The sequence below is a fragment of the Sorghum bicolor genome, chromosome 4 (assembly GCF_000003195.3).
Source record: "Sorghum bicolor cultivar BTx623 chromosome 4, Sorghum_bicolor_NCBIv3, whole genome shotgun sequence".
In the NCBI taxonomy this organism is placed as follows: Eukaryota; Viridiplantae; Streptophyta; class Magnoliopsida; order Poales; family Poaceae; genus Sorghum; species Sorghum bicolor.
The window spans coordinates 1,034,726-1,057,821 of NC_012873.2; the positions used below are offsets into that span (position 1 = coordinate 1,034,726).

Below are 23,096 nucleotides of genomic sequence, written 5' to 3' on the forward strand. Positions count from 1 at the left end.
TAAAAGTTGTTACCTCGCTCATTGCTGACCAGGAAAGAAATTATGTGCACTAACAATAGGAAAATGCCTTGAGGAAATGCCAGAAATATGTGCACTAACAACAACAGTAAAAATGACAAAAACTTCAAAAACCAGGATCATTTACTTAACTTGTAAGGTTTGAGGAAATGCAGAGAAGATGTGCAACAGCAGGAAAATGGCAAAAACTTCAAAAACCTGGATCATTTACTTAACTTGTAAGTTTTCATAAAAAGGAATTCTCGCAAAAAAAAAAGGACAACAAAAAAAGAGAAAAGCCTGTTGTGGAAATATATGCGTTTAGCTCAATGATTCGAATACATGAATAAAAAACGGAAAACTTTCCACCTTTTCTAGGCAACCAACATATTCTTTACAGTTGGAACGAAATAGAACATATCTGCTAACATTTTCTGTGTTTTTCGTGCATGCATAGGCTATTCATAGTACAATACTCCCCATGAGTTTCTTTTAATTGAAAGAACATCGTTGTGATGCCAGTCCAAATGAATGAATTCACATGGAGTCGCTCCTACATGTTTTCAGAGGACCAAATATATGTCATCCATTTCTCTGCGTTTTTCATCAACTCATGTAAAGCTGTAACACTTGAAACCTAAGCCATTGTTCCCATACGCTTGCAGATTTTTCTGATCCAGGAAAAAAGTTACCTCACCTCAAGTCATTTATGTTTTAACTTGTCAAGTGCAATTTCAACAAGCTGAATATTCCCCTCTAGTGAAGCAGCTTTGCATGGTGGCAGGAAGAAGAAACCATCGAGCAGTTTCAAACACTTCAAACCCCACTTGATCATCAAAAACTCAATCAGATGATGACCACTGCATAGACAAATCCAACTAATTTATCAGAAACGGTGCTTGCCACACTTCTTCCAATCAGAACAGAGGTGGAATGTTTTGTTGGTACCTGCGGTTGTGGTATGTGGTTATGAAAACCACCCCAGAAGAATTTTCGAGAAGAAAGGTCACCGTCGCGAACAGATCATCAAAATAGGTGCAGTGGTATGTCAGCCAGTCAAAACAATGACAATACAAATCGAAATTGGTAGATAATCAGTGAATGGATGGGACACAAAATGATCATCCACATTTAAGGAATAATAGTAATAGACTGAAGAACACGGTATAGTAGGATGGTAGCTCACTTGCTGAGTCGTAAAGTACATCAGCTCCAAGAATAATGTCAGGATGTAAATCAAATAGTGGTTCATCCCAGTCTCCCCACGTAAGTCCTGAAACCTGCATGACTCGACTAACTCTAAGTTCTCTGAATTCGATGGTATGCAATATGTAAAGCTCTGTAGGTGAAATCAAACCATACAGTACAGTTGGCGTTATTGAGAGCACATATTCTTCTGATGTTTAGTACCTATAATAGTCAGTAAAAACAAGGAGAAAATCAACCATACTGATTACTGAAGCTCTGACAAGGATCAAACAATAAGGATTCCTAAGATGGATTGGAGCTCACTTCTGCTTTCTGCGAAATGTCTGTTAGTGTTACATCTGCTCCAACCTTTGCAGCTACTAATCCCGGCAGTGAGGTCCCAGCACCAAGCTGCAAATGACACGTGCAAATTAGATAAGAGCGTGAAATACTAATACTGACATTTTACTATCCATCCTCTATATATGTCGGAGTAGCTGTAGTGTTGTTCTGTGAAACAATAATATATCTGCAGAGGAGTGCAGGATTCCAGGCATAAAGAGAAGATTTTTCAGCCACGGACATGGAGAATAATAATACCAACGCATTGGGACATACGAGCAAGACAGCAAGTACTCGTGTTGAGCTAAGTTTTTCAGTGACCTGCCATTTGCAACAACCGTAACAATATCAAGTAGTAGTAGTACTAGCACCTCAACAACTCTGGAAGCAGAGAACCGTGATCTCTGCTGCCACACGTACTTGGCAAGAACGACATTGCATGGCCACACAAACATGCCGTAGTCCTCTTCGATGTTCTGTGTGTAAACCCAACCAAAAAAGCAGTCAGGACACAAGGAAACAGCAGCGTAACCATGGGCAAAACTAAAGAATCCAAGCTAAACGCTCGTGCTTGCTCGGCATTCCACCAACCACCAGAAAAGCCTTGGCAGCAATTTATCAAGCATTTGGTCGGCATTCCATCAGCAACCAGCATGGCAACCGCCGATCGCCGCCTAGATGCGATCGAGGTTGAAAGACAACGTAAGGACAGTCCGGACAAAACGCTCGTATCCAGGCCCCAACATATGAAGAATGAACAGTGGCTCTCGGCTAGCTATGCGGCGCGAGCATGGAGAACGACGAGATGGCAGGCTGCGGGTACCTCGATGATGTCGACCCGGAAGGTCGTGGTGATGTTCGGATGCTCTGCCGCCGATGTAGTGCCCGGACACGGTGAAGCGGTTCAATCTGTATAAGAAAACTTTTACTTAGCCAGCTCACATCTCAGGGGATGTAGCTCAGATGGTAGAGCGCTCGCTTAGCATGCGAGAGGTACGGGGATCGATACCCCGCATCTCCATTATTATCTTTTTTTAGTTTTCATTCTTTTTTTTAAAATTTTGTCCTTTTATCTCCATTTCATTGTTTTTATTTCCAATTTGTCCTCTTTTTTGCCTTTAAGTTTTATTTGTTCTTTTCATCTTCATTTCATTTTTTATTTTCATTGTGAGTTCTAAATTTGTTCTCTTTTTTGCCTTTGACTTTGTCAGTGCATCTCCATTCTATTTTTCCTTTTTTTGTTGGTTCTTCAATAGTACTCCCTCCATACCAGATTTAAGTGACGTCCTAGGCATCTGTTTAGATTTCGCAAAGGCTGACGTTTTGGCTCCGAAGAGGACTTCAATGCCCCTGTCGCTTCGTTTCTCGCACGCGCGCCCGAACGGACTGAAAGCCCGCGCATGCATCTCGGTCCCACCCCCAACCGCGCGCTCTACTGGCCTCGTTCATTGAATGGACGCCGTCGCACGGTAGCTTTCCAGCGCCATGCAGAATGTCATCCAAGAGCAAAAAAAAAAACACGCAGGCATGGGGACTCGAACCCCTGCCCTCACCCCACACACACCTTGAAGCCACCTAGTAACCAGTGGAGATAAGAAACTTTCATGTCTAGACAACTCCTTCGGATCTATTTAATAAGGGCAAAACCGAAAGATTAGCCATTCCTTGGTAAGCACAATCATGTCCTAAACGTCATCTAATCCTGGTATGGAGGGAGTATAAAATAAAATCATCATCTAAGACATTCTAGGATTATTGATTTTGGAACTACAAACGAATTCGACCTGTTGCAACAGATTTGTGTGAGATCATGCATGGTTTATGAGGGACATATATATAACTTTGTAATTGAAAATATAACCTGTGTTGATTTTTATTTTCCACTTTATTTTAATTTCGATACGTGACCTAACGCTGGCTTAGCTCTCTCTCCCTGAAACTCTACTACAGATATATGTTTTGTCAACTTAGTAACTGTCAAGAAAATTAATTTGTTCATTTTGTAGAGAATGGATGTGAGATGCATGTAAGTGACATCTTCGGATTGGATCGAGAATTCCTTGTGTGCTATATTCTTTCTCCATCTCAGTTGGAAACTGAAAAAGATAAACTGCACTGGACTTGTAATGTGATGGCAATAAGGCCCTGTTCGTTTGAACTTATGAGTCAGATTTTATTTCATGGTCTGCTAATCCTTTTTTTCTCTCACAATAAAACAACATAAATTCAGCACGGGGCTCGGCGGCTGTCGTGGCGGCGTCCGTCTACGCCGGGACGCCATCGTCCGGATGGTTTTTTTTCTCTCGATCGAGTGTTTAACCCGTTTTTCATTAAGATGAAGTAGGCAAAGTGTCTAAGTTAAACATGCAAGCGATCCACAGCGTTGGCGAGGAGCCATCGTTAGGGAATCACCACAACCCTAACTACTAGAGTTTCAATTCAATATTACATGTCCGGACAGTGAAGCTACACCAGCACGTAGATCCACAGTTAGAGGGGTGTGGAGGCTAGGGATGTAGCACGAAGGGGGATGGAAAGTAAAGGAGCGGGGGAGGGGGCTGTCTGTGCCGGGGAGACGTCCAATGGCAGTGGCGGCATCAGGGATAGGAGCCTAATGCAGGGGAGGAGTTGGGGCTTTTGGTGGCCCAAGAGGAAAAAGAGAGGGGGCTGCCGATGACGACGCTAGGGGAGACCGGATCTAAGCTTTTGTGCAAATTTGGATCGAGATAGATTGCTCAGATTTCGTCAATTGTAGCAAATAGCAGACTTGAGGGTAAAGCAAGAAATGAAAGGAATTTACTCCTTATATGTTTGACCAAAAATTTTAAATAAGATGAATAGTTAAACATAAAGTATGAAAGTCAAAAATAACATTTTCAATGAGACGGAAGGAATAGGTTATAGATACAGTTGTTGTGTACTTGTGTGTGTATAATTGTAGTGTGAATTTAGATACTACAACTTGTAATGGAAGTTTGAGGTGATAACAAAAAAAAAAAAGACGAATGGATCGATCACGCTAGCATGCTACTGTTTCTCTTCGCAAGCATTAGAGTGTAGATCTACGCCGATATTTCAAGTATCGGATACATGGCCGATCGATACGCGTCCGATACGTATCGGAAATAAAAATAACCTGATACTGATACTCGAGGCAATACGTATCAGTGGGATCGATATACTCGAACTCGAGGAGAGTCCAATACCAATTAAGTCCATACTCCTCCATGCTAGAGTTCACAGTTGAGGAAGATCATCATCATAATAAGTCCATAATAATATGATAATAAATGGACAAATTTAAATAAGCAACATATCTATAATTGATTAAATTAAATAAAAATCAGATGCCCCGCGGATATCCGTATCCGGGATACGACCCCAAGTATCCGTATGCGTAGGAGGAGAATTACGTTGAATAAAGTTCGCGCCGGCGCCTGCCGAACAAACCACCATGCATCCTACACCGTACCGGGGGCAGGCAGGCAGGCGGCGGCCGGCGGTCCGATACCGACCAACGCCTCCCCTCTCCTCTCCTCCTCTCCACCTCCCTCTACAAACACCGGACCGGACGAGCGTAGAGCAGCAGCAAGACAAGATGGTGCACCCGATTGCGGACGCCGGACGATCGAGTTCTACGCGCGGCACGGTTCATGCCGCCGTGGCCGATCGAGCACCACCTGCTCGCCGCCGCCGCCAAGGTCGTCCCCACCTGGCGCGTCGCCTTCACCAGGGGCAACATCCCCGAGCGCTCCTTCAAGGTGTGGACTGGAAGCGCAAGCTCGCGCTCGCCAACCCGCGCCGCACCACGGCGCCGCCACGGCGCTCGAGCTCATCTCCGCGTCTGCCGCCACCTGCAGCAGCGGTTCGAGGACGTGCAGCTGCCGCTCCTCGTCGTGCATGGCGCCGAGGACACCGTCCGCGACCCGGCCTGCGTCGAGGAACTCTGCAGGCGCGCCGGGAGCAAGGACTAGACGCTCCGCGTCGTCTACGCAGGGATGTGGCACCAGATCATCGGCGAGCACCAGGAGAACGTCGAGAAGGTGTTCGACGAAATCATACACTGGCTCAAGGCGCGCGCCGCCGCCGCCACCGTCGCACGCCGCCTGCGTGCGTGCCATGGCCTTCAACCGCGCGTGGTTCAGTAATAAACTTGAACACTGATTACAGAATTTGTTTTGCTTGCCTGTCATCGTGTGAAGCAGACATACAACAAGTGATCAGATGGTGTCAATATCTTATATTTTGATTGAAAACCTGATACAGCCAACCCCCAGATGTTTATTTACTCCTACATTGTAAATTTTGAGCTCACTATGGACTCCTTAATTTATCAAATCCTTGCTAAACATCACAGTATTCCCCTATCTGTAAGTATAAGAACTACTGGCACTAGATTTGCAAAACCTAATCCATTTACATTTTTTTTTTTGAGGGTCAACGGGGGGAGGCGATCCCCACCTGTAAAACAATTTTATTTTAGCCCGAAACGGCTCGTACGTTTGAGATTACAGAGTGGAGCACTGCACAGATAGTCAGCAACAGCATGTTGTTGTTGGTGCACAAACGAACACACACGCAAACACTTTAGCCTTGCCCAGTTCTAGCCATTTCTAGGACAGCACACCAACCATCGACCACTGGTTTCTTTCTTGCCGGGAACCTTTGTTTCCAGAGAACGGCTGCGGCTGAGCACTCGTGTAGCACCTGGATGACTGAAAGGGTTTCATTTCTGAAAATGTTTGCATTCATCCATTTACATATTTGCAAAAAAAATCTTGGATTCTCGAATCAAACATGAAATTATTTTGAAACTAGCTTCAAACATGCTAATAGAAATATAAGCAATAATTTCATCCAACCAAACATTCACGAGTTCATACATAGTTAAAACATTCACGAGTTCATAAATAGTTAAAAGACGTGACATCACAGATCCACTTCATACTCTCCCTACTTGCTACTCTACTAAACATCACTAGCAACTTGCTGCTCAACCAAACCACCAGATGATAAAATGCTTTAGCTAATAACATGCACGGCGAAATCCCTCCAAGCCATGTGCTGTGCTGACATCAACAGTCAGACGATTCTTCCTCGCTCTGATCACATTCTTCCTTGCTCTGACCTTCTTGGTTGCATATCTTACAATTGTCTACACAAGCATCATGTGGCCTTTTGAGACTGCTAAGGAGAGACTTGCACTCATTCACTGTCTTTGGCATTTTATGGTTCTCAGGTAGGATATCATCAAGCAAACCCAAGAATGCATCAATACTTTCTTCAGTGAGGTCGTTGTGCCTTGACATAACTGTCATCAAATGTGCAACTGCTGTTAGCTGTGGAAGACTAGTGTGATTATGGAGTGGCTCTTGTGCAGCAAGCGACATGGCAGAAAATGCCTTAGCATCCGCTGTTGGTTCCTCTTCTACACTATCTGCGTGCACTGCATCACCAACATCAGCCAACGTTTTATCTAATCCATCAGGAGTGTTGCGTGCATGTCCCGCTGTAGGCACACTAGCAGGACTCTCTCCATGTTCTGTCCATCTAGTGTACCCAGGCATAAACCCTCTCTTGCACAGATGCATCCTTAACACAGCCCTCCTCTGCCTCACTCCATTTCGACAGTCAGTGCACGGACAAGGTACTCCTGATCTTTCAGCATTGGAGACACTGCTAAAAGCAAGGTCAAGAAAAGCATCTGTGTTGCGAACCCAATCTTCCGAATGGTAGCCATTGTCACTCCATCCTTGGTACATCCAGCTACGGTCTTCCACCGACATACGTATGTTGCAACAATAAAAACTGTAGCAGTAGAGATAACTGTCACTGATCACATCGTGCATAATAAGCATATGTATGTAGTGTGAAAACTAGAGGCAAACGTGTTTAATTCAGAGTGCAAACAAATAGAATGTCATCATCTTATCCAGTATGTACACTACAAGTTGGGTTCTATAGATGAGTGCACTGCAAACCAATAATATATAACCTGGTTGGTTTTATAAACTCTGCAATGAATAGTATTTACAAGAAGTTACTTTTTGTAGAGGTTAATTGTACTCAGCTATCAAACACAGTAACCTAAGTTGGTTTGTTATGTTGACAAGGCCATAAGCATGAATATAGAGTTGTTACAGCTTGTATATGAACAAAAGCGCTAATCACCGGACCTTCACTAGCTAATTTGTCAAAAGTAATTAATGCCTTCACTAATAGAAAACCAATCAACAGCAGCGGCTGCTGCACAATGTAACAATCTCTACTAATGTGTTCAGCTCTTCATCCTGGCCATAGCAAACCAATAAATAAACAAGTTGCTAATTTTGTGTTGTTACTGCACTAATCTGGCCAGCTGCACTAATCTGGCCTCTAGATCCACCATTTTGGTGAATCTGGATTTGGTGGATCTACCATTTTGGTGAATCTAGATTTGGTGGATTTGGACTGTGTGGCAATTTGGTGGATCTACCATTTTGGTGAATCTAGATTTGGTGGATTTGGACTGTGTGGTAATTTGGTGGATCTACCATTTTGGTGAATCTAGATTTGGATCTACCATTTTGGCGAATTAGATTTGGTGGATCTGGACTGTGTGGCAATTTTTTGGTGGAGTGGAGCTGAAATAATGAATCTGGAGCTGCTAAAAGCCCTGCCAAACAGGCCCTAGAAGATGAGTGCAAACTGGAAGCCAAATAAGCACGTTTTTGCCCATCCGTATTTTTTATACTGCTTGGTTCACTGGATTTGTATAGGTAAGAGCACCCAATAAGCAGATTTCCTAGTAACAATAAACAAAAAGAACATCCGTACGTATCTCACCTGGAGATCGGAGACTTTTTGTAGCAGATTCGCGGTGCGTCGAGGGGAGGAGCGGCGCAGCCCACACTCCAGGGAGAGGCGGCCGCGATTGGGAAGGGGAGAGGCTGGTAACCGATCTAGAGAGGCCGGTATTTGGAGTGCCGATATATATGCGCCCGTTGGGGAGCTGGTGCTGCAACCCTAGCGCGTTGGAGGGAGCTGGCGACGACTCGAAACACCATTTCTACAAAAGTTTATAAAAATCAAAAGAAATGTTAAAAAATCCTAAAATCTCAATATCAGTTTTTGTTAGGTTAGTGATATTTATATCTACAGATGGAAAATATAAAACTGCATGTTATGATGCATATGATGTTTTATTAAGTTAAAATGTTAAACTTATCCAAAAGTCACAAAAAGTGTAGAGTAAATCACATCCGCCACTAGTTAGGGCACCCGCAATGACGGACTCATAAGCTAGCTCTTAGCATTTTTTATTTTAATAGAAGATAGAGAAAAGCTAGCTCTTAATCAAGAATTATACTCGTACACGTATTCCCAAATCATGTGAGAATGTCATGCGAGCTTAATTATATTATAAGTCATTGCTAAAAACTAGCACTACTGGAGAGGTTAGCTTAGAGTGGCAACTAATTTATGGTTTCCCTTAGAACAGCACCAACACAAGTACTATCTATGATGGTCTCAGTTCAAAATTCATCCTACATGTAGATTTGGATGGGTAGAGACATATGATCTTCCAACACAAATCAGTGAAGCTACACTATACTCTGATCCGATCCCATCATCCTCTATCAGTGCAACCAAAAGTATCTGTTGCTTTTCTATTCTTGCCTAGATTTTCCGTTCCCGGCACTTGCGTTGTTTGCAAAAATTTTGGTTTTTGGCTATTGTAGCATTTTTATTTTTATTTGACAAACATTGTCCAATCACGGAGTAACTATGCTCAAAAGATTCATCTCACAAAATACAGGTAAACTGTGCAATTAGTTTTTATTTTTGTCTATATTTAATGCTCCATGCATACAACCAAATATTCGATTTGACAGAGAATCTTGAAAATTTTTGCGAACTAAACAAGGCCCGGACTGTAACTTTTTCTGTTTGAGGCACGGGTGACCTCTGCAAGTCACTCTGACAATCTGCAAGCCACCATTTTTGTAAAAAAATTCAGATTCTCCGTTACATCGAATCTTGTGACGCATGCATGGAGCATTAAATATAAATAAAAAATAACTAATTACAAAGTTTTTCTGTAATTTGCTAGACGAATCTTTTGAGTCTAGTTCATCTATGATTGAACAATATTTATCAAATACAAGCGAAAGCGCTACAATGTCTATTTTGCAAATTTTTTTGTACTAAACAAGGCCTGAGTATCGTCCGAGCCTAGCTGTTAAGCTGGGGCATATACATACCGTGGAGCATTGGGCCTGCTCTTATAGGCTCCATTCGCTTGTCTTATAAGTCGTACTTTTTTCTACGAGCTAGCAATATTTTTCTTTTATAATAAATCAGCGAACAGTACTTTCAATCATGTGTTAAAAGTTTTATCCATAGAAGAGATAACATGAGAGTGCAAAAAATACAACTATTGTTTAATACTTTGAAAATAGAAAAAAAATGTTACTAAAAATGAAAAATGCTGCACTGTATAGGTTCAGATTTTTCATTGAAAATAGTCGTGTTTATAGAATAGTCATGTTATAGAATGCAGGGACACATATTTTTTGAAATGAATAATGCAGGGAACATGGCATGAACTGGAGTCCGAAGGTGCAGCTCTTTCGGAATGAAGAGGTGGAGGTTCAGTCAGCCTGTGATCTCAGCAATGCAGAACGATTCAGTATTAGGCTATCTCCAACAGGAGACCCATTTGGAAACCCAAACCCAAAATAGGTCTCCAACACAATACCTATAGTCTCCAACAGAGTATCCATACAGAAGACCCATTTTGAGTATCAGGAGAGGCATAACCCAAATTTGGGTATCCTCTCTCCTTGAGACCCATTTGCAGAGAGTGTTGTCTTTTAGGTCTTGTTGTTGGAGAAGACTAAAAATATGTATGAAACCTTTTACCTGTAGCGCTACACAAAGGACAAATGGGTCTTGTATTTTAGGTAACGATTGTTGGAGATAGTCTTACAAACCATCCAATGCCAACTGCAAGCAGATAAATCATTACTGCATATAGCAGAATACCCATGCTACAAACAGTGAGCTTAACTGCATGATCTTACTCTTCTGATGAGAGCATCAACATATAGACAACAACTACATTATCATAAGACCGCCTTAACCCTTCTCACTTGCTACCGCTAAAAAAGCTGAGCACGCATGCTAATTCCTCATGTTACGAGACGGAGCATGGCTAGCATGGTGACCGTCGGCTCAGACTCAGCCACTCAGGCTCAGAAGTAGGCATATGTTAGCATCAGAAACCGGATACAGCAATTTGGGGAAGGAATTAGAGAATTGGGGATCGGAGAGGAAGAACAGCAAGGGTGGGAGCGACCAAGAGTGCTTAGGAGATGAGTTGAGTTTACATCAATCATTCGATGCCTCTCTCTCTGGTTTCCCCTCATATAGACGCTTACAAGCCGCAGCCTGGACTCGCGCACGCAGGCGCTCACGCCCACTCTTCCCCGGAGACATTCCTATTGGGCCTTCGGCTTCTGGCACTCCTTCTTGGGCCGGCCCGCTCCGTAGCATCTGGGCCTGGAGATGGGGAGCTGCTAACAATCCCCGGGGCTTGAGAACCTGCTTGTCCCCAAGCAGGAGCCCGCGGATAAGCTTGGCGCAGAGCTTCGAGCGACTCCTAGGTAGCCATCTCGAGAGGCCAATCAGACCAACGCACCAGTACTTGTTCGCCGGTGGAAGTCTGACGGCGCTGTAAGATAGCAGCAGGAACACGAGGGAGTTCAACATCAGCCGGAAGGATAGGTGATACCTGGGTATTGGGAAGGACCGCCTTTTTGAGCTGAGATACATGGAACGTCGGATGCACCGCTGAATATGATGGCAACTCCAAAGTATAAGCCACAGACCCCACCCGAGCAATAACCTTGAATGGCCCATAGTATTTGAATGCCAGCTTCTGGTTGGCCCGAGGCGCCAAAGATGTCTGGATATAGGGCTGCAACTTAAGAAAAACCATATCCCCAACCTGGAACTGCCGTTCAGTACGTTTCTTGTCAGCATGGCGCTTCATACGCTCCTTAGAACGAAACAAGTATTGCTGAATGAGGTCATTCATAAGGCGTCTATCTTGCAGCCAAGCAGCTAAATCAGGAACTGTAACTGAGTCAGAAGCGGAGATACCAAAATCCCGTGGAGGATAGCCATACAAAGCTTCAAACGGGGAGCGACCAATAGCAGAATGAAAGGTGGAATTGTACCAGAACTCAGCTAATGGTAACCAGCTTGACCACTTAGTGGGAGTGGCATTGGCGAAGCACCTCAGAAAAGTTTCCATTGATTGATTCAAGCGTTCCGTTTGGCCATCCGATTGTGGGTGATAGCTAGAACTCATCTGAAGTTGAACATCCGCCAAACGAAACAATTCCCGCCAGAAGTGACTAGTGAAAATACGATCACGATCTGAGACAATAGCATTAGGTAAGCCATGTAACTTGTAGATGTGACTCAGAAACAGCTGGGCGACGGAGCTGGCTGTAAATGAATGGCGTAGTGGAACGAAATGAGCATACTTAGTGAAGGAATCCACTACAACCAATATGCAATTGACCTGCTTAGAGCGAGGTAACCCCTCCACGAAATCCATTGAAACAATCTGCCAAGCAGCAGTGGGAACAGGCAGAGGCTGCAATAGACCTGGCAGACGAGCGCGATCAGGTTTAGCGCGTTGACAAGTAACACACGAACTAACATACTCACGGACAGACTGCTTCATATGCTTCCAAGCAAACATTTGTTTCATCCGAGTGTAAGTAGCAGGGAACCCAGAATGACCGCCAAGAGCACTGGAGTGGCATGCAGTGATCAACTTGTGCTGTAAAGACGGGTTTGCACCGATCCAGACACGGTTCTGAAAACGTAACAACCCGCCACACAGGGTATAATGGGGAACAGCCTGAGGATCCACAGACAATTTGAGCAACACCTCCTGAGTCACGGGGTCCAAAGCATACCCTTCCACAACCTCATTGATCCAAGTAGGAGTAAGCACCGACAAAGCAGCACAAGAAGCCTGTGGTTCAGTCATCTGAGACAAGGCATCAGCGGCTTTGTTACTACTGCCAGGCTTATAAACAATGCGATATTGGAGACCCAGCAATTTAGTGAATAACTTTTGTTGCCAGAGTGTGTGAAGCCGCTGTCCAGACAACTGCACTAAACTCTGCTGATCAGTGAATATGGTAAATTCAGCCAACTGTAGATACTGCCGCCACTGTTGAACAGCCAAGATAACTGCCAAATACTCCTTCTCATAAGTACTTAAGCCGCGGGACTTAGGACCCAATGCACGGCTAATATATGCCAAGGGGTGCCCATGTTGAGTCAACACAGCCCCAACACCCAAAGCACTTGCATCTGTCTCAATGCAAAATGGTTGTGAAAAATTGGGCAATGCGAGAACTGGGGCAGTCACCAAAGCAGATTTCAGGGCCTGGAAAGACTGCTCATGTGCAGACGTCCAATGAAAGATTGAATTCTTACGAAGAAGTTCAGTCAGAGGCTTAGCAATAAGTCCAAAATGCCTGACAAACTTGCGGTAATAACCAGCCAAGCCTAAGAAACCCCGGAGCTCCCTGACTGAAGAAGGAACTGGCCAATTAGAGACAGCAGAAATCTTCTCTGGGTCTGTGGCCACCCCCTCACCACTAATGATGTGGCCCAGATAATTAATACTACGTTGAGCGAAGGCACACTTAGACAACTTCAATTTCCAGTCATGAGCTTGTAACAGTTCAAAGACTTGTTGCAAATGAATCAAATGTTCCTCATAGGACTTGCTATAAATGAGAATATCATCAAAGAAAACCAGCACAAATTTGCGCAAGAACGGAGCTAAAGTGGAATTCATAGCCTCCTGAAAGGTACCCGGAGCTCCAGTCAAGCCGAAAGGCATCACACGAAAATCAAACTGCCCGAAATGTGTTTGATACGTTGTTTTGAACTCTTCACCCGGCTGCAACAAAATCTGATGGAATCCGGAACGAAGGTCCAGTTTAGAAAACCAAGAGGCTTGACCCAATTCATCCAGCAAGTCGTCAATGAGAGGAACGGGGTACTTGCTTTTCAGAGTGATAGAGTTAAGCTGACGGTAATCCACACAGAATCTCCAAGTATTATCCTTCTTCTTAACGAGCAACACAGAAGAGTCAAACGGGCTGGTGCTTTTCTGAATCAACCCTGACTGCAACATCTCCTGAACCTGGCGTTCAATTTCATCCTTGACAGCTGGAGCAAAACGGTATGGTCTTGAATATATTGGGCCGGCACCTGGCACCAGAGGAATTGCATGGTCACACGCCCGAGATGGTGGCAACTGGGATGGTGTCTCAAACAAAGAAGCAAAGGAATCCAGGAGATTCTGAATTTCTGGAGCCAGAGCAGCAAACTCACTATTTGTCAACGAAGAAACCGAACAGAGCTGCAACACAGAGTTCACAGGAACAGCAGGGAGGATACCATTAAGCCTAACCATGCCCTGGCCATAAGGAATCTGCAACCACTTGTGTGGCCAATGGATGTGCATGGGACTATGTTGCTCCAACCAGTCAAGATCCAAAATCATGTCATAATTGGACAATGGCAGAACCTTCAAATCAGACTGAAATTCCAATCCCTGGAGGTACCACGTAGCAGAAGAGACGAACTGAGAGCAAGTTAAGTACTGACCATTAGCTACCTGCACTCTGAGGGGGACTGGCAGAGGAGACAACGCAGGAGATTGAGCAGCAACAGAAGCACTGAGGAAGGTATGTGTGCTGCCTGAATCCAACAAGATGCGGAGAGGTGTGTCACCCAGCATACCCTCAAAACTCATAGTACGAGGAGCGGTAACACCAGAAACGGCTGCTGCAGACAACAACATAGCCAACTGAGCCGGCTCATCATCAGGTGTCCAATCCGTAGGTGAAGAAGAGTCCTCCACTGAAAATAACTCCAACATCTCTTCCAATACATGAAGCTGAACAGCCGCGGGGCATTTGTGATCCCGAGACCACTTAGCACCACATTTATAGCATAAGCCTTGAGCCTTGCGAGTAGCACGTAGAGCGGCCCAACGATCATCAGCCGTCAGGACACGGCCAGGCTGAGGCTTTAACTCAGGCGGTGCAGGAAGCTTGTCAACACGAGGTGGAGGTGGCGGAATAGGATAAGCCGCTCGAGTGAACGGCTTGGCCCCCGCGGTAACATCCCATTTACGCACAGCCGACTTGCTCGATGACGTCAAATCCTCCTGCAATTGGGAAAGCACACAAGCAGTATCCCAAGTTTGTGGACGATGAAGAGCAACAGCAGCACGAATGTGCTCTTGTAATCCATCAATGAAACGCATGGTATAAAACATAGGATCAGTGGTTCTGTTATAAGTATAAGCCCCCAGTTGATCCACAATGGCTGAAAATTGATCAATATACTCAGCCACCGTGGCCGTTTGGCGAATTTGGAACAGCTGGCGCAACAACAATTCATGATGCTCCTGTCCAAAGAGATTAAGCACTAAGGCAGCAAAAGTTTTCCAATTGGTATCCTGAACCTGGGACTCAACAGAGCTATACCAACGCTTAGCAGCAGCCACTAGATGCATGCGAGCAATTCTAACCCAGGAACTTGGTTCTACTGCATAGAGCTCAAAATAATCTAAGCAATCACGCAACCAAACCTTAAGTTGTTCCCCATCAAACACAGAAAAATTAACCTTAGGCAACTTGTTAAAGCCAGATTTACGACCCTCCTCCCCAGACTGATGATCAGAGGACAGACCCGCATGTTTAGGAAACCCAAAGGAATGCGGAAAGGGAGGTTTAGGAAGTGGATGCTCACCCTTGACCGGGGAATGAACCAGGGTTGAAACAACCCCAAATCCACTCTCCCGGTGATGCGGTTCGCCGTGGTGCCCAAACACGGGCTGCGAAATAGCGGCAGGGTCCGGAGGCTTGGCGGAAGGCGAACGCCCAACCATCGACGGAGATGCGGCGTACACGCCACTTGAGTCGCCCGGGTTGTCGACGACCTCGCGAGCCCAGGTGCGAGATAGCTTCTTCACCTCCAGGCGGGTACCATCAATGGTTTCCTCGATAGACGACTTCCACTCGTCCAGCGACTTGGAGACGCCCTCCAGAACAGCGACGCGGTCGCCATGCGTCTTCTCCAGATCCTAGATCTGGCGAACCAAACAAGATTCCTGCTCCGAAAAGCGGGAATCCCACTTGAGGTCGTGCTCGGTGAAGCGGCGGGAGATTTCGTCGATGATAAGCTTGGTTTCAGGACTCATGACCCCCAATTTGCGCTGGCGACGGGTGAAGTGGTGGTGGGGAAGGGGCGGATCGGGATCCAGACCGTCTACACGCCACAAATTGTTCAAGCGAGGAGTGGAATTACAGCGACCAGATCTCTACCAGCAGCTCACTGCTAGAAATCCAATCAAGCCAACCAGATCCGTTTGCTCAAGCAATCGATGGAGTAAGTGCAGGCGAAAGGAATCACCGAGGAACGGTGTCTCCGATACCAATTGTTAGCATCAGAAACCGGATACAACAATTTGGGGAAGGAATTAGAGAATTGGGGATCGAAGAGGAAGAACAGCAAGGGTGGGAGCGACCAAGAGTGCTTAGGAGATGAGTTGAGTTTACATCAATCATTCGATGCCTCTCTCTCTCTGGTTTCCTCTCATATAGACGCTTACAAGCCGTAGCCTGGACTCGCGCACGCAGGCGCTCACGCCCACTCTTCCCCGGAGACATTCCTGTTGGGCCTTCGGCTTCTGGCACTCCTTCTTGGGCCGGCCCGCTCCCTAGCATCTGGGCCTGGAGATGGGGAGCCGCTAACAGCATAGCAGAGCTTGATGCCGTCGTCACGGATGTCACACCTTCTCCTTCTCCCATGGCGATGGACCGATGGTTGGGCGGTTGGCTCAGCCTCAGCCTCAAAGGCAGACATAGCAGAGCTTGATGCCATCGTTATATATGAAAGCTGCCTTCTCCTTCTCCTCCTTGAGCTTGACGACGCTCTCCTTCAGCTCCTTGATAGAAGCGTCCTGATCCCATTCGCCAAGCAGTAACACTGCCGCCAGCCCGCCACGACCGGGAAGATCCTCCTGCTGAATCGATCGTACAGCCTCCAGGACTCGTCAACCTTGGCCTCAACTTTCACAAGATCCCTGAGAAGGCTGAGCTCCCTGCGAATGCTGGCCGACTGGCCGTGGTGTCCTGCCATTGCAATGCATTAGGATCAGGCCAAGTTGAGAGCTGTCACAGCGCAAATGTACTGAGCGTTAAGACCTCCGGCCAAATTTGGAGCGGAAAATAGAACAACAGAAAGCAAGACCGCGGAGAAACACGCACTCCTACTGACGAACTGAAAGTCCATCAATCTGACGAATAAAACAAGGGCGAGAGAGCCCGGCAACTGGCTGCTAGCTGCAGCCGTAGCTACATACGAGGTTTGTCTCAGCACATGTGCATCTGCTTGTGTGTGCCTAATACTGGACTTTAACTAGGTGTCGTGGAGACATGCATGCATGCGATTATGCGAATTAGACTCTTTCGTTCCATTATAGCTGTCTGACTGAATAATCTGTTCTTGCTGTCGATAATAAAGCCACGGTGAAGACAATTTCAGAGAAGAAGATGCAGCGGTCGATAAGTAGTAAAACATTCGATCAGATGGCTCTAAGGCCTTGTTTAGATGCAAAAACTTTTTAGATTTTGACACTGTAGCACTTTCGTTTTTATTTGAAAAACATTGTTCAATCATGGAGTAACTAGGCTTAAAAGATTTGTCTCATGATTTACAGATAAACTGTGCAATTATTTATTTTTTATCTACATTTAATGTTCCATGCATTTACCGCAAGATTCGATGTGACGGAAAATCTTGTAAAGTTTTGAGTTTTTGGATGCATCTAAACAAGGCCCAAATTTCTGAATAATCTATTCTTGCTGTCGGCCGGCCCCAAGGGCAGTCATGTTGCATCGCCATGGCCCATCAGTGGTCCTCAACAAACACAAGTTCTATTATAAGATTATTTGAGTTTATCAATCGAATTTGCCAACCATTTAACTTTTTATTTAGTTCACCCCAAAACTCAAAAACTTTTCAAGATTTTTCATCACATCGAATCTTACGACACATGCAAGGAACACTAAATATAGATAAAAAATATAACTAATTACACAATTTACCTTTAATTTGTGAGACAAATCTTTTGAGCCTAGTTAGTACTTTATGACTAGACAATAAATTGTTAAATAAAAACAAAAGTGGTATAGTATCCGAAAAATTTTCACCTCATCAACTAAACAAGGCCTTAACAACGTTTTTTTAATAACAAATCAGTTAACAATACTTTCCATGGCTTTTTAAACAAGCAAACATGCTCGTACTGCTCTAATGTACAAGGAAGTAGCAGACAGTCCCATCCATATGCCTAAGCACGGCACAAATGGAGGATCTCACCCATTAATCTCAGTTAGCTAAGCTATTTCTAAAAAGTCATGACTGAAATTACTATTTACTGATTTAGATTTATTATAGAAAAACAAAAACGGCCGATAAAAAAAAGCGAGGTGGCTTGAGCAGAGAGCTGCTAGTGATGTATGGTCACATGCCCAAAGCCATGGCAGGGTACGATACGAGTACGAATAGGGATGAAAACGGTACGGATATTTTCCGACCGTATTCGAGACCGAATTCGTTTAGAGGGGTTCAGATCTGTCCGTATCCGAGTCCGAATATCTAACATCCGATACCGTATCCGTATCCGAATACTTAAATCATATATTTATGATGTCGACATTCAATCGTATCTTATCCGACATGATTGACATTATCCGTATTCAAATCCGAATCCGACCAGAAATATAAAAACAAATATAATATCGATGATATCCGTCCGTATCCGATCCGTTTTATATTTTCCCACAGGCAGCATGAAAATATAAAAGTGGGTTTAGGCAGCACCGCAAGAACAAGAGCAGCATGATTGGAACTATGGGGCCCACAGGCAGCATACCCCAGCCAGTCCCGCCTCCCGCGTCCCCTATCCTCCACCGCATCACCCACCTCCATGTGGGTCTGAAAATCTGGGTCCCATGCGCGCGTGACCGAGGGCGCCACCAGGTCCGCGTGAGAAAAAGTGGGGCCAATGACGAGGAGAGAGAGAGAGAGGGAAAAAAATTGGGGGAGTGGCCGTTGCTGCCGGTGAGGTAATCACCACCTCACGTCTCGTCCTGTGCCCCAGCGAGTTACCGTCCTGCCCTCGAGCTCGGAGTTTGGGATGCGCCACGGGGAGTAAATCTTCGCCAACCTCGGAGGGCAGAAGAGTCATACCAGGGTCCGGTCCGTCAAAGGGCGGTCAAAAGTACACTCACTCCCGAGCTGCACATTTAACTCGCCCCTCATCACTCCCTTCCTTGATCTCCTCTCTCTCTCTTTCTCGCCAGGAGGGCGCCGCCGCCGCCACCAACGCGCCACGCAGCCGCCGCCGCGCCGCCGCAGATCTCCGCCGCCGACGCGCCGGCGCCGCTGCCATGGAGTACGAGCGCATTGAGAAGCCGTTCCCCGTCCAGGTCCCTCCGCCCCTCCCCCTCCCTTCTGCTCTACCGCTGCTGCTACATGCCTTTTCTTCCCCACACAGATTCTCTCTGTCCGTCCGTTGGGCTCGGTCTGGTACCAGGATGAGTAATGCGGGAGCCCTGTGTCTCTCTCTCTCTGACTCTCTCTGTGTGTCGCTTGCTTTGCTGCAACAGGGCGGCGGGTTCTCGCCCAAGCGGCTGCGCGCGATGCTGCTCGGGGTGGACAAGCGCCGCAAGGGGCAGGACGACGCCGAGGAGGAGGAGGACGGCGGCGACTACGGCGCCGTGCCCAGGGCCCACGCCAGATCCGACGCCGGCGACGGTGGGTGCTTCGTTTTGATTTTTCCCACTCCACTCCTCGCGGTGCTGCCTGCTGTCGCCGATCTCGTCTCCTCGTCCTTTGCTTCGTCTCGGATTACTGGGGGTTTGTTGGATGGGATGCTGCATTGGCATTGCTTGGAATTTGGATAGGGCAATTTGATTTGGTGGACAGTGCCAATGCGGGGAACAGTGTAGGTCGTGATTGCTCATGATGATTTTTTATTTTTATTTTTGGCTCACCATATACATATACATATATACCGGTAATTGCTAGCGTGCCCTTTTCTATTAAACATTTTGCATTGGTTGCTGAGAGAAGATGGATGGTGGTATGGATATGCAGAACCATGTTTTCCTCTAAAAAAAGGAGCTCTGTATACCCAAAGGAGAAGGGGAATGGATAATCTTCTTATACTCTGTTGTCTTCACTTACAAGTGCGATAGCCATGTACTAGTACTTCAGAAGTTCAGATTGTAGCTGAACTAATGGGACAAGACAATGTGCTTGCCTGAACCTTCAGTTGATTTCAGAGTCTGAGACCGATTCACTGTCTTCTCATGTAGGTGGTGGAGGCGCCATGTGCGAAGAATACAAGGACGTCGACGTGGTGAGCACCATCTCAGAGTCCTCATCCTCGCTGGAGACAGGGGGCGGGCACCGGTCCCGAGACGCCCACCCCATCCCCGTGGGTTCCAGGATCAGGGTGCCTGAAGAGGACTCGTGTGACTCGGAGAGTGTGGCATCCAACTTTGAGTTCCACAAGGAGCGAGGAGCCACTGCCCGGTCAGCGGCGGCGGCATCGGTCGTCCCTCCATTCTCAAAGCCTGCCCCATCAAAGTGGGACGATGCACAGAAGTGGATTGCCAGCCCGACGACAAACCGTCCTAGCAGGGGTGGCGGTGGGGCTCCTGTTCCTAAGAAGATTGAGAAGCCTAGCGCTGGCATCGGGAGGTTGCCGGCGACCAAGGTTGTGTTGGAGGCAACAGAGGAGATAGATACTAAGAGGATTGATCCGAGCCAAGAGAAGAGGGAAATTGGGTGGCAGAAAGCGGTGAATTGGGCGCCGCCCGACCCCTGTCCCGAAGTGGAGCCTTGTCCAAAGACTACACTTGCTGCAGAAAGTACAATGGCTGCTTCAGCTGGTAAGTGTTGCGTTGCTCACTTAGCCTTCCCCTCATAATATGGTTTTGTTCCCCACGGTCTCTTCTAACTGGAAAAGTAGCACTCATAGATGCAAACTTTTTTAATGAACACAGTTACTTTTAACCGTCATGATGCATCCACCACGCTTCAAAGTGCAACAACATGCATACCTCCTCCATCAACAGTTCGGTCAGTGTCAATGAGGGATATGGGCACAGAAATGACTCCTATTGCAAGCCAAGAACCATCTCGAACAGGAACACCGGTGAGAGCAACAAGTCCAAATTGTTCTCGGCCAACAACTCCACGAAGGACGCTAGGCCCCAACGCAATTGGTGCTGTTATCAGCCATGGGGAATGTAGCAATTCAGAATTAAGTGAACAGGAACTGCAAACAAAAACTAGGAGGGAGATAATGCTTCTTGGCACACAGCTAGGTAAGACCAGTATTGCAGCATGGGCAAGCAAGAAGGAAGAGGAAAAAGATGCATCACTTTCACTGAAAACAGTGCCCATGGACCAATCAACACAGAACATAACTGCAATCCGTGCAGCTGCATGGGAAGAGGCAGAGAAGGCCAAATATTTAGCAAGGTGCTTATATCTAATTGTCTTTATATCTATGTTTGAATTCTCTGGGTGCTCGGTAACTTAATATGTTGTGCCTTTTACTCTCCAGATTCAAACGAGAAGAAATCAAGATCCAGGCTTGGGAGGATCATCAGAAAGCCCAAATAGAAGCTGAAATGAGAAAAATTGAGGTTAGCAGATTATTTCCTGTCAATTTCGCACATCAACACAAACATAGCAATGGCAATAGATCCCTGAAAAATTATGCAAGTTACTAAGATGCATTTTCCACCTCTTGAGTTCTTTAGCATCCTTGTTTTATTCTTTTTGCCACAACATTTGCAAAATGCATATGCATACAACAATCCCTTCACAGGAAGTTTATTCAGTCGTGGACTAGTGTAGTAGTTATCCTAGCTCTGTTAATTGTAAGTGCCCTGGTGCAACTTGTAAAAGCTTAAACACAAAGGCAAAATATTTGCAGCCTCTCACACCTACTGTAGCTACTATTTATTTGAATTCAATGTAATTGCCGTAAGGCTGCAGTTATCTGTATATTTGGTCACTCCCCATGAAGATGTGATGCTTTCTCTAATCTTTGTTTTGAAATTTAGCACGAGATAGTAATTACAACCAGGACAACGATTTTCTATTGCATCAGCATAGCAGTTGGTATTAGTATCCATTTAGATATGACTTAGCAAGTTAAAGTATTGTTTATTGACATGGAATAATACTTTATTCTGATATAGGATGGTAAGTTTACTGGTTGCTCAATAAGTCAACGTTGTTGTGCTGTGCCACTACTCTTATTCAGTTCTTTTGTTCAGTTTGCTATAGATGTTCAGGTTCAGAACATGTAAAACCAAAGAGTACAAAAGTTCAGATTGTTCGTATCAATAATTTTAATCATGACTTGTGATTTGTGTTCCTGAAGGTTGAGGTAGAGCGGATGCGTGCCCGTGCGCAAGACAAGCTGATGACCCAGCTCGCATCGGCAAGGCACAATGCAGATGAGAAGCGTGCCGCCGCAGAGCTGAAAAGGAACCGTGCAGCCGCAAGGACGGCTGAACAGGCAGAGCACATCAGGAGAACCGGCCGGGTGCCGCCTTCGTTTGGCTGCTGGAACTGGTGCTCGTAGGGAGGGAAAAAAAGCATGGCAAGTGACCTCTCTTCCCTGCAGTGAAGCGCCTCCCACCCATGAAAGATGAAGCATGTCTATAAGCACTAGCTAATGATATGAATCATGGCGTCGTAGAACCTTCCTTCTGGATTGGTTGAGTAGATACGTGACACAAGAACGAGTCTCTTGTAAGTTGTTACTATATATACATATGTAAGATGCGAGCTCCATGTGTCCTGTGCTGTGTAGTTACTTTAAGTGTCACAGATGTACCAAATTCAAGGTCAAGTGTGGTTCAGAGCTAGGCTCAGCTTGGATTCCTAGTCCATATATGTGATATAAACTTTACACCAAGAGTCCTCCATGCTAGATGTGACTGGATAGGATTTGTATTCTTCTATCTATACTTGATGTTCACACTAACAGCCTGCGCTACAAGGTAGGGATGATAACGGCCGATAAATTTATTACAGAACAGGAAGCCAAGCTCAGGAAAGAACCTTTGCTAAACATCAGCCATGCATATGGAACTTAACCATGTTTGAGAAGATAATGAATTTGACTTATGGACCAACAAGGTTCCATTAACTCATACAGCTGGAGGAACTGAAGAACATAAAGGACATGGGAAGCAGTGATAGTGAATTTTTGTCCATTTCTCACTTGAAGGAGTCCTACAGCTGGAGGAACTGAAGAACAGACATGCCATGGGTAGCAGTGGTGATACTGAATGTGAAGTGTACACAGTACAGAACAGAATCGAAGCACTTATCTCATTCTCTGTTCTCACCTAGGGAAGACCAGGAAAGGGTGCTTT

The 23,096-nt window shown here is 45.6% G+C and overlaps 1 protein-coding gene, 1 long non-coding RNA gene, 1 other non-coding gene and 1 pseudogene across 3 annotated transcripts; 3 read left to right on the forward strand and 1 right to left on the reverse strand.

Moving 5' to 3' along the window:
- LOC110434301 lies at window positions 345–1,099 on the reverse strand. The gene is made up of 2 exons (XR_002451715.1): window positions 946–1,099; window positions 345–857 (listed from the first exon to the last, which is right to left on the reverse strand). It is a non-coding gene; the product is annotated as an uncharacterized LOC110434301 (long non-coding RNA).
- TRNAA-AGC lies at window positions 2,476–2,548 on the forward strand. The gene has a single exon. It is a non-coding gene; the product is annotated as a tRNA-Ala (tRNA).
- On the forward strand, window positions 5,181–5,876 carry LOC8068227 (annotated as a pseudogene).
- On the forward strand, window positions 18,942–22,635 carry LOC8068228. The gene is made up of 6 exons (XM_002451342.2): window positions 18,942–19,115; window positions 19,296–19,443; window positions 20,007–20,585; window positions 20,700–21,180; window positions 21,266–21,347; window positions 22,094–22,635. The coding sequence occupies exons 1-6, from the start codon at window positions 19,077–19,079 to the stop codon at window positions 22,295–22,297; spliced, it is 1,533 nt and encodes a 510-aa protein (XP_002451387.1). The 5' UTR covers window positions 18,942–19,076; the 3' UTR covers window positions 22,298–22,635.

Excerpts from the sequence above, each read along its gene's own strand:
- LOC8068228 (XM_002451342.2), top strand. The coding sequence starts at position 19,077 with ATGGAGTACGAGCGCATTGAGAAGCCGTTCCCCGTCCAG. Across the intron at positions 19,116-19,295 it reads AGAAGCCGTTCCCCGTCCAG|GGCGGCGGGTTCTCGCCCAA; the intron begins GTCCCTCCGCCC and ends TTGCTGCAACAG. Across the intron at positions 21,181-21,265 it reads AAGGCCAAATATTTAGCAAG|ATTCAAACGAGAAGAAATCA; the intron begins GTGCTTATATCT and ends TTTACTCTCCAG.